This window comes from Colletes latitarsis, chromosome 9 (assembly GCF_051014445.1).
Source record: "Colletes latitarsis isolate SP2378_abdomen chromosome 9, iyColLati1, whole genome shotgun sequence".
NCBI classification, from domain to species: Eukaryota; Metazoa; Arthropoda; class Insecta; order Hymenoptera; family Colletidae; genus Colletes; species Colletes latitarsis.
In genome coordinates this window covers 28443752-28455761 of record NC_135142.1, presented here as the reverse complement: position 1 = coordinate 28455761, position 12010 = coordinate 28443752, and the positions used below count along the sequence as shown (strand labels likewise).

Genomic DNA, 12010 nt, shown 5'->3' with positions numbered 1-12010 from the left:
TTTGTTAACAATAAGTCGTTCGCCGGAGAGACAGAGAGTTTCGAGGGATTCGCGAGTTCGAACAGAACCAATATCATCGTCGGGATGACAAATGTCGCGCAGTTGCGTCTCTTCTTGCTCGTTCCGTGGGATCATAGATCATACATCGAACTTACCGACCCGATAAGTTTCGAACGAGGACGACGCGTCTTCCGGACTGGATCCGCGCGGCGAATAACGTTTTCATTTTCTTTCTCTCGGTGGGAAGCCGTTTAATTTTGTGGTAACGCGACGACAGGCTCGTTAACGGCGAAACGCGATCGTTTCGCGACCGGCCAATCAGGATTTTCGGGTTCTCCGTTCGAGGGAACGACTCTCGTTTTTTAAATTCCGGAATGATTCGCGTCCCCGGCAAAATTACCGTCCCCGGGGCTGTTCGGATCGATGCAACCCCCGTTTATTTTCTCGCGAGAATCACGGCCAATCGCGACGTACGTTTGCGTAGGAGTTTGCTTTGCACGACTACGCGACACGAATTTCGAAAAGCTCGCCCGAACTCCGTCGATCCCGATCGTACTTTTCAAAATAAATGTTTTATTAAATCGGAAATTCGAGACTTGCGTCGCGTAGCAGTCGTTGAGGAGAATGCCAAGATTCGTTGTCGCCCAATCGATCAATCAAACTGTTAATTGATCCGACAATGAACAGGAACACGATCAATCTACAGTATAATAGCGAATCTACCACTGAAATTTGAGTATCAGTGTCTCTTAAACCCCCTGAAACGATGAAATTTTTGAATATTTATTCCACGAAGACGCAACTTGCGTCTGCGAGTGAAATGAAAACTTGATTTCGCGTAGTCGTCGTTGAGGAGGATGTCAAGATTCATCGTTGCCCAATCGATCAATCAAACTGTTAATTCATCCGACAATGAACAGGAACACGATCAATCTACAGTATAATAGCGAATCTACCACTGAAATTTGAGTATCAGTGTCTCTTAAACCCCCTGAAACGATGAAATTTTGAAATATTTATTCCACGAAGACGCAACTTGCGTCTGCGAGTGAAATGAAAACTTGATTTCGCGTAGTCGTCGTTGAGGAGGATGTCAAGATTCATCGTCGCCCAATCGATCAATCAAACTGTTAATTGATCCGACAATGAACAGGAACACGATCAATCTACAGTATAATAGCGAATCTACCACTGAAATTTGAGTATCAGTGTCTCTTAAACCCCCTGAAACGATGAAATTTTGGAATATTTATTCCACGAAGACGCAACTTGCGTCTGCGAGTGAAATGAAAACTTGATTTCGCGTAGTCGTCGTTGAGGAGGATGTCAAGATTCATCGTCGCCCAATCGATCAATCAAACTGTTAATTGATCCGAGAATGAACCATAACATAATCTGGAACATGATTAATCTACAATATAATAGCGAATCTACCAATGTAAATCGAGTATCAGTGTCTATTAAACCCCCTGAAACGATGAAATTTTGGAATATTTCTTCCATGAAGTTGCAACTTGCGTCTGCGAGTGAAATGAAAACTTGATTTCGAATGAATCTTCTCTGTTTTTATGGGTGGTCGTGGACACGTTGAAAGCATGTGGAAACCACTATAACTTGCAGAGGCAAACACGACGAGCGTTCTCATCGAAGTTTGCCATGCCGCAACAGCGGATGCTATTCGAATTTGGGGGAAGTTTATCAAAACTCTGTCGATCGACAAACCGCACCGATCCAGCAGTATCTCGAACGTTTCTACCTCGGTTTAGTATCCGTACAAATTAATTTCTCCCGCGAGCTATTTTGGGTGCGCCATGGATTACCCCGACGAGATCCCCTGTTGCATTTTCCATTAATGCGACGGTCCGTACGCGAGACCATAGCAAGCGGATCCGTAAAGCACCCTGGCCGTATTTCGTGCGCCGGTTACCACCCAAACGAGGGTTGCTAGACGTTATTACCCCCGCGGATAAAACTCCCCGACAATAAATTTTTCTCCAACGTTGCTGCCCCCCGTAAATTATTTTCAAGAAGCGTATTACCCGGCCGAGATTACCGGGGACGCTGGAATTATTCAATATTTCGGTACGACCCTCGCGTGTCACGGAACAGGTGGGGAAAAATGCGGGCAACGTTTCTAAAAAAATCTAAAAAAGTCTCGATTTTTCTAAAAATTGAAAAGATTGTTCCATCTGGTCGCAGTTACCTGCGACTAAGTGACGTTAATATTTTTAAAAATTGAATGGTTCCATTTTTGCAATTTATACATATTTTTTTGAACCAGTCGAATGAATGATCGACAAAATTGCATTCGAAAGATTAATTACGGTAAAATACGAGGCACGGTGGCCTTCGTCGAGTTGAAAGAAACGACATTTGTTAGGGACCAAGTTCCCGTGAATCGCGCTGTACATCACCGTAAATGGGACTCGTAGACCCCGTTTCCAAGCTAATCACGATTAATCGTTATCGGCGGTGTTTCTAACGTACCGTTTTCTCCGGTTACAGACATCAATTCTACTTGCACTCGCGCCTGGAGCTAGTGGAAGGTAGACTGAAGGTTTCGGATTGGGGATCCGTGGCTCGTCTGGTCGCCCTGATAGCGCAGGCCGATGCCGGCGATTACGATGTCCTGTCACCCCCGCACGCACTTTATTCCCAGTGCTGTCAAATACAGCCCACGGAGCCGTACGAGCCGAAACCTACCGATTTTCTGCACCGGATAATCCAGCAACACAAGGAAATCAAGGTACTCGTCGCGACGAATCGAGAAAATCCACGCTCTCGGGAGAAAACGAAATCATTTAACCCCTTGACGTACGATTTAATTTCAAATAATTTTTCGAACGTGCACTATTTCATTTTGTTTAAATTTGTTCGTACAAGAAGTAGCCACGAGAAAGATTTGTTTTACGAATACCTCGTGAATGTGAAAATATGTAGATTTTAATAGATAATGATTATGAAACATGTCATCAATTTTTCTTTTAATTGTGGAATAGTTATTTCACGTAGGACGCCATCGAACACTTCTGCAACCCTTATAATCGTTTTAAACCATTCAATTCTATCATTTAAATGTTCTTTACTCGACATCTTCTTGTAATTATTCACAGTCAATCTCACACTTTAACAGTCAGTCTCGTAACATAAAATTTTGTTTTGTTTACTAATGGATATTGAATCCGGTGAATAAACGAATTGCTCGCGTTCTGTGCAGGGCATGAGAACCTCGACCGCCGAGTATTGGTTGCTGAAAGAAATATCGAATCTGGACACGTTCGGGCAGGAAATGTTCCACAGTAAATTCGGATACAACGGCGTATCCATGATCGGAGTCGGACCTCACGGGATCACGGTCTATCGAAGCCAGGACGAGGAAACGCAAAAGTACGTATGGTCGATTCTCCCTGTTAATCAGCGGCTCGTTAGTATCGAGTCTCGAAAGGGGACACTCGAGAATCTACCGACTATCGACCCCGTTGGTCGAGGTACCATTTATCGGGACGCGAATCTTGCAAATCTTGAACCCCCGCGGGGAACCGTGGAACGTCTCCTTACGAAACAGAAGGCGATAAACGAATAATATTTCATTTCGAGCGGTCTCTGGACATTCACGCCTCGGCAGACGCTTCCAAATGGAATGTACTCTGCAGAGACGTTCCCTCCAGTGTTACGCTTTATCGAAACGTTCGTTACGCGATCCATTAACTGCTAACTTCTTTCTGAAATTTCTATAATGCCCTACGGATTTTTTATTGCCGGTCGTATCTTTTTACATTATTTTCTTTATTGTTGTTTTGCAGCATACCGTATACGGCGATACAAAGCGCGACGTCTCAGCGTCGAATGTTTCATTTGGTGTACCTTTCCCTCGATGGCGAGGAAACGTCGTTGAACTTTAAATTGGATTCGAGTCAATCCGCCAGCGGACTTTACCGAGCGATCACCGAGAAGCACGCATTTTACAGTTGCGAGACGGTCAGGAGCGCGGTGACCGCTCAATTTATACGAGATTTGAAGGTATCTACTCGCTTATAATCAGTCTGAGGCTTAGTCTATTTTTTAGCTATTCGAATACCATGAGCAAAACTTTGAATAAAACCACCAGTGATGGACACATCATACGCTCTAATCAACTCCAACCATGAAAATAAGTAATAATAGAATTTAAAAGATTGGAAACAAATCCTATTATTGTGAATTAAATACAAATATGAGTGGAAAATGCAGTCGCTATATCCTGAATTTGAATATCGTTTCAAAGCATGAGTAATTAAAGAACACACTGTTGCTGTTGCAATTACTTCATTACTTAAACATCATAAATAAGGATAAACTTCCAAATATCTTTGCTGTTTTTCACAGTATTTTCCACAACCGAAGACACAGTGTCGTCATAAAGAATATGAAAAAATTTTCTGTATAAAAATTGAAACGAATAGAAGTCGACTGTGTAGTTAATTGTTCGCATAGTATTCGAGTACGGAAAATCGACGAGTCGTCCGAGTCCTAAAGTCGCGAGGAGATTGCTCTACGCGAGAGCAAACCCGAAACGTTGTATGGTGTCTGAATTGGTCGCTGTCGTTCCTCAGGGCACTATAATCTCGATTTTCAACGAGGACTCGACGCTGGGGAAGAAATACGTGTTCGACATTCGCAGAACGTGCAGGGAGGTGTACGATAACGCGCGACGCGCTTTATACTGCGAGGCGACGACCATCAGGTTGCCGGAGGAGAACGAAATTTTGGAGACGCACGGATACGCCGGGGACTGCGAGGATCCCAAGTGCAAGGTATTTCCGACAAATTGCGCCGCATTCTTTCAAAGTGTCGCCTCGTAACCGGTCCCCGCCCAACGTAATCGAAGAATCTACCTAGGAAACAATGCGAGTGCCAGGAATCTAATTTCCAGAAGAACCAAAGTACACTGCAGTCGTTACATTACTAACGAAATTTTCTATTTCTCGCATCGACGATATATGAAGAGAAAGAATTACATCTGCTGTGAATGTGTCAAGCTACAGAAAAGAATATTAAAATAGAATCTTTTATTATATCTCGAGTAACCGATTGGCACTCGCGTTGTTTTCTACAAAACCGACGCTCGACCAGTGATACCATCTATTAGCATTATTTACGACTATCTACAGAGAGATACTTAAATGGTATACCATTTTAATATGATATGGATATTTTAAGAATTTCTCGACTTTGTGGGGCCACTCGAGGTTTCGTCGTTTTTAAGTTCATTGTCGTGTCACGTTGACTATTTGGAAACGCGTATAAAACCGACTATCTACAGAGAGATACCTAAATGGTTTATTACCATATTCCTGTTATCACGTAGAATATTTAAAGAAAAAGTTTCTCGACTTTGTGGGGCCACTTAACCAGTTAACTCTATCGCTACGTGTTGAAAGTTGGAATTTCTGTGTGTCACGAAAATCGATCGATGACGAGTATAGTCGTCAAGCACAGAGTAAGCGTCGCTGTTAAAATATTGCATCAAAAAGATAGGTTTATTTTATAGAACTCGTCATGACAAAAAATCCTGACACAGTTAACTGGTTAAGGTTTCGTCGTTTTTGTATTTAAGTTCATAGTCACATTGACTATTTGGGAACGTGTATAGTACCGATGGACGCACTTTGAAAGAATTCGCAGTACGCGTCGTTAATAGTCGCGAGCGGTCGGCAAACAAGGGAAGCAACTATTCGTGATTGTTCGACTTGCAGGAATCTCGGGAATGTCTGGCAAGATTATTGGACGCCATGCTCTGTCGCATTTGCATGGATCGTAGCCTGGACACCGCCTTGTTCCCGTGCGGACACGCGGTGGCTTGCTTGGATTGCGCTCGACGTTGCGAGCGTTGTCCGCTTTGTCGGGCGGATATCGACCACTGTCGAACGATATACCTTCCCATCGAGCTGACGCACGTCGACAAGCACAATTCCAAGTCGGTCTCGGAGACCATCGGGCCCGTATACGGCGAGACGTCCGCCGACGAGATACAAAAGAGAAGTTTGAGAACCGAGGCCGCGGTGAACGCCAACAACATTTGAGGTCGCCGGGCGGAAGGGTCGAGCGTGCTTCGAAGGTTCATCAGGATCTTCGGTTGTCGGATCGAGAGGATGCATTGAGATCTAGCGGACGGAACGGATCGTTGGATCACCTCCCACGACCTTGTAAATTTTATTTTCCTACTTTTATTCGTAACTTCCAATTCCTCTTTAATTATTTTCCTATCGTTCATTCACCCCTTCGTCGTACCCAGAGACGCCATTTTGTTTCTGTTTCTATTACGTTTCTTTTGCCGTCGTACTGGGGTGGTAAAAAAGAGTACAACGCGAAGGGGTTAACGTAGTCAGTCGTTTCGACCCATTTCAATTCTCAGTTCCTCGAACGTCGGGAAAAAAAGGATCGAGTAATTTTTCGATTTACCTATCTTACCTATCTTTATTTGATTCGAATAATAACGATGTCGTCACTATCTTAATCGAGCGACCGAGAAGTGCTATTAGCAGCATTGACCTCCGACGAACAGTGCTGCCGTTATTTGGACAAAAAGATATAGTATAATTTAGATCAACTCGAGAAAAAAAAAATTAAAAAAAAAAAAAACATTCGACGCGTCGTGTACAGATTTTTTTTTATTCTTATCGACAATCGGACCAATAAGTTCTTTTTTTATTTAATTGTTGTTTATAATACTTCTCGTTATTTTTGTTCCTTTTAGATAGATTGTACGCTTTTTCTCTCTCTTTCTCTTACGTATCAACTTTCATTTAGATACGGTCTCAGGGCACTCGGGTGAAGAGTTTTATCGAAACCGGTGACCCTTCATATTTTTAATATAATACGCGTTATTCATTACGCATACGCAGTATCGTTTACAAAACGACTGCTATGACGGCCCTCCTTGTAAAGGACGTTTCATTTAACGCAACCGCGAATCTTGAACGACTCCGACTATGTGTAAATCGTTGGTTTATCGCGAAGTTTCGTTTATTGCACCGTCGAGACCTTTTGTATAGTTCCGTTCGCGTTCAGATGTATAGATAATTGCCTGATAATCGAGAACTCGTTCGCAAGAGTTAATTAACGCGTTACGTATTATTTCCCCCACCCCCCTTCCGCCTCCTCCTCCTCCTCCTCCCTCCCTCGTTTGAAACGTCCTATACGAGAAGGAATCCTTGTTACAGTAATATCTGTTTATATGTACATAAGAAACGAGATAACCCGCGGTAGGGTCGAGCGAGTAAAAGTCATGAGTTCACCAAATGTCAAATCTGATTTAACCAGCTAAGCGCGTATGCCATCTTTTAAGTAAGTCATAATAAAAGAAATACATACACGTTAATTGATGCGCGTTACGCTCATAAACGATGATTTACCAAGTTACGAGCCGGCCGATATTTCGTTTCCAACGGAGGCACGAAAAGTGGGCTGGTTTACGAACCGAAAGAAACGAGGATGCAGAGACTTCGACCGTACGAATGTTAAACGTATTATTTATTTGAAATTCACGCGCGTTGTACCATCCTTCTTTCTTTGCTTCGATCGGCAAATGCTTTTTATCGTTACCATCGTCGAAAATGAGCGTCGAGCTAGTTGAAACACCTGTACGTAGCATTTTATGAATCTTGCATGCGTGTTGGAGGGGAGAATGAGAAACAAGGAAATCGTTGTAGTCATTCATCAATGCAAAGCAGACTTAGTTTATAATTATTTATAAGAAAAAAAAAAAAAAAGAGGATAATAGCGTTTTTACGTGCTACTACGTTTAACGACAGGTCGCTGTCGACAATCTCGTTAAGTCAAACGTAGCGTCACTTTTTCTTTTCCCCGACACGTTCAACGCTTTACATCTATTAATCGACATCCTTTAGTTTCCTTTAGTATTTTTATATCCTATCGGTTAAGAGAATCGTGATTAACGCTGCTTCTACGAATCGAATATCGATCTCAGTGATTCCGTAATTATAAACGCAGCGACAAGTATATATATGTACAACCCGTTGAATTCGAAGCTAGGTAAAGATATTATTCATGATGATCATGAACTGATTAACAAAAGGAAGGAAAAAAGAAATAAAAATTTTAAATAAAGATATTGTTGTTGGAGCGACGCCGCGTCAGACTACTTCCGCGTCGCGGGGAAACAGGAATATTTTCTTTAGATTTTTTTTAACTAAGCAACTGGTATCCATGGATGGGTGTTGATAGTTCGTTTTTCAAAGCGAACGCACCCGTTCTATAAATTATAATTGTCTGCGATATTGTGTTTTTTTTTCGATATATGTAAAGTTCGTAATAATAACAACAATAACGCCGTAATAATAAAAATTACAATTTTTCGCGATTGACCCTCTGTATAAAAACGTACACAAAGAATTTCGAGATCATTGTAGCTGTTAGATCTGTATGGTAGAGACGAAAGATATCGGAGAGAATGGATTTCTAAGAATTATCATTTTGCAAAGAGTATTTTTAAAGTATTTCCAATTATTTTTTAGTATTATATCAGAATTCCACTGGAATAGTGGTATATACATATGAAAATGACACAATCTATACAAAATAATTTTTAGCATTATAAAGGTACAATGTCCCAACCTGTTGATTAAATACCATGAAACATTGATTGTTGTTTGCATTCCTTTGCCTTTTGCTTTACACCTACTACTTGGTTCAATAAACCGTTAATAAAACAGTTGAATATACGATCATTCGCGAAAAATAAATGTATAAATGGCGTGAGAGCATCCCACAAATATCTCTGAACAATTTTAATTATATTGTTTACACCAAAATTAGCTTCGTATCATTATTCGCAAAATGCTTGTTATGTCTTTTATTCACGATTATTTTTGTCAAACTTTGTACAGACTGTATAAATTTAATAAAAACTCTAATCAGTGCACTTTCTTGCAGGCAGAAAATTATATCAATCTCTCGCAACTCTATTTTTTAATAACTGCAAAACACGTGCTCGCTTTTAAATGAAACAATAGCAGATTCGATCGAATGGTCGGTAATAAAAAAAAAAAAGAACCAACTTTAAAACAATGCTGTTACGCTGCTAACTACTAAATTTTCTGAAGATCCATTGCAGCCCACTTCCAAGGAAATACTTCGAAAAAATGTAAGTAAATCGAATGATTTGATTGATTATTGAATGTATGATTTAATTTTTCAAATTATTTGAATTTACGTTTTCGTATATATCGCGATTGCCAAAACGGACAGAGTAAAGTGTGTTCGAGTAAATCGAATAGACGATGAACGTTACGCGACAAATTCTAAAATACGTAAGCAGTTTGAACGAAAAAATTTCGAACTTCGCGCCGGAATATTCTTAGCGGTAGTTCAGTTGGAAGTTGTTGCACTTGCGCATGCGTTCCGCGATCTGATTGGTCAACACGGCGGCACTGTCATATGACGAAGCTGCGTGGCATCATGGGAAGCGGATCGCAATTTTGCAACATGGCGGTGAATTGAGCCAAAGTCGCGGTGCTGTGCCATCAGAAAATGTATTTTTCATAGTCGCGCGACCTCTTTTGTTATACTTTTCATGCATGCGACAGTGTGATACGGATTCGGGACGCGTTAGACGGTGCACGGTACATGTAAATATGAATGTGTCGAGGCGCAACATTATTTCGAAGGTGACACCCCGCAACTCGGTGTGGTGTTCGAGTACGTATGGCAGAGACTAGAATTCGAGATAAGGAAGCTCTGCTTCGCCCGACTATTACGTACATTCGACCAAAATTACCACCACGAAGTAGCGATGCGGTGGTTACCCCTCCCGAACTGTGAAAATGTGAGTGTTTCGTGTAAAATCTAATGTGTCCGTACGAAAGTGCCGTGGGTGCGTATTTCGGTAGCGAGAAGAGTGTATGGCTGCCTCGTCCACGATCTGTACAATCCCTTTCTTACATTAATCACGATGATTTTATCGTCAAAATTTGCTTAACCTTATCGTAAATTATTCCAATCACGAATGATCCTATTAAATTAGCCTTTAAACGTGAAAACTTCGCTGTACAAATCGGTCTTAACGAATGTGCCACCATTGCATCAAATATTCTTGACGAAGTCACGTTTTCTCGAATTTCGTAGAAAACAGTTTAAAGCATTCATTGAAATTAATATCGTATCCACGTTCTCAGTGTTAGCAGTGTGCTCGTTCTGAAAAGAATGTATATTTCGATCGATTTGCGTAAAAGTGCTTACCTTCGTGGTTTGCTCGTGTTTCCTCCTTAGCTGTGCTTAAATCGTATTCTATACGTAATTATTATGAACATCAGTCAAACGAAAGGTTCTTTCGGCGATTATTCTCCCATTACCGATGTCCGAAAAAATGTTTTATGGTCGGTGTCGGTAAACGTCGATGTAGCAATGCTCCAAAAATACCACATGTTACAGTATTCTAAAAGCATCACACGTTGCAATGCTTCAATAACGATAAGAGTTTGTGACGAATAACAATGCGTTGTGTTTATTGTTTGAAACAAATATTTTGCAAGAGTTAATAGTGATATTTTAATCGTTTGATTAGATTCAATGTGGAATTAAATGGACACAGTATACATTATGAAAGTTTTCATTCAGTACATTTTATGCCTCTGCATTTCTGTTTACATTTATTAATCAATGGTTGAATAATAACGAAAGCATAGTAAAGTTGTAGTTTAATTAATTGATATTGTTCAATATTCAAAATTAATATTATTTCATTAAAATTTCATTAAAATCAAATACAATTAAGGAGGAAGCACAAGATGATTTCTATAAATGTTTGTTATTTTGACAAGTTCTTGCTACATGTTATGCAATTAAAAGACAAATCTGTTTTGACACATTAAACAATTATTTTTTCATTCTATACCAAATAAAAAATGAGGTCACAGCTGCAGCTGAATAAACTCATTTGCATACAATAAAATTTCTTAAATGCTTTGTAACAATATTTCTTATATCCTTTCGCATTCTACTTTCTGTATCTTATATATATAATTATGTAAAATGAAGCAGACATTTAACTAATACAGTGTTTTTCTATTTTCAGAAATGTGCAAAATTCAAAAACTTTATCAATCGTTCTAACTTGTGATCGTATATGCGTGCCAAACAAAGATATATAAAAGGGCGTTGAAGAGACCCAATGGTTTCCTGACACGATGGAAAGTAAACTATATGTGAAAAATGAGCCGGGACTTGACGGGCAATCGCTTACGAATCCACAACCAAATCCATCCTCCGAGGATAACGGAGGTGCTAGGGTTTGTTTTGTTTGTGGTACAGTGGGCCATGGAGAGCAATACTGGCTCAGAGTAAAACCGAGTCCAGGCGGAGCACCAAACGAACCTTACTTCCCCTTTCTCGAATCCCATGAACCACCCGCTGGTTACCGTGGCGAAGGCGCTAGAAGCGGAGCTATTAAGGCATGCAGTCTTTGCTATTCCTTACTCTTACAACAGTGGGAAAGTTACGAGCAGGATGCTAGGCCTCATAGTCAACGAATTTATTGGTTGAAAAGATGCGATGGCGGCCCTTTCACTGGGGCCGAGATGAATCTGCAGGGAGAGTATGTGGCGCAAGTTCTTGGCTTAACTAATGAGCAGACACCGCAGCTTAGACCAGAAAATCGGCCGGTCGGAATCTCTCCACGACTTCCACCAAATTCACCATCCCCCAAAGTGGAGCAAACAAGGCCACCGTCAAATTCTATCGAACTGCCGAGACCACATTCGAACATGGCAGAAACGCACAGACATTTAGAACAAGCAAGGCTTACAATGGAATCACCCCATCAAAGACTGCAATCGCCGCATCAAAGGTTACAAAGTCCACGACAGCCTGTAGAAGATACAAGAGTATCTAATGAAGCTGCATTAGATTTAAGACACGCACCTAGAAGTTCACCCGCACCGCAACCAACTCTACTGCCACAACCAACTTTACTGCCACAACCTCAACGTAAGCTGATGTTGAACATATAAAT

At 41.0% G+C, this 12010-nt stretch overlaps 2 protein-coding genes across 4 annotated transcripts in view; both read left to right on the top strand.

Annotated features, from left to right (window-relative positions):
* Dnr1 (E3 ubiquitin-protein ligase defense repressor 1) overlaps window positions 1-8644 on the top strand; it is a 131909-nt gene extending 123265 nt beyond the window's left edge. The window contains exons 3-7 of the mRNA XM_076772661.1: window positions 2506-2746; window positions 3218-3387; window positions 3804-4020; window positions 4593-4793; window positions 5736-8644. Coding sequence (XP_076628776.1) covers window positions 2506-2746; window positions 3218-3387; window positions 3804-4020; window positions 4593-4793; window positions 5736-6062 — 1156 coding nt within the window. The 3' untranslated portion in view covers window positions 6063-8644. The remainder of the gene's footprint in view (window positions 1-2505; window positions 2747-3217; window positions 3388-3803; window positions 4021-4592; window positions 4794-5735) is intronic.
* An 853-nt stretch (window positions 8645-9497) lies between these two features.
* The window catches only part of Px (MAP7 domain-containg protein plexus), a 100883-nt gene continuing 98370 nt past the window's right edge, over window positions 9498-12010 (top strand). For 2 of the 3 annotated variants that reach the window (XM_076773599.1, XM_076773597.1), the window contains exons 1-2: window positions 9498-9826; window positions 11075-11985. In XM_076773599.1, the coding sequence (XP_076629714.1) occupies window positions 11187-11985 (799 nt within the window). In that variant the 5' untranslated portion in view covers window positions 9498-9826; window positions 11075-11186. The remainder of the gene's footprint in view (window positions 9827-11074; window positions 11986-12010) is intronic. The other variant, XM_076773598.1, reaches the window with a different exon arrangement.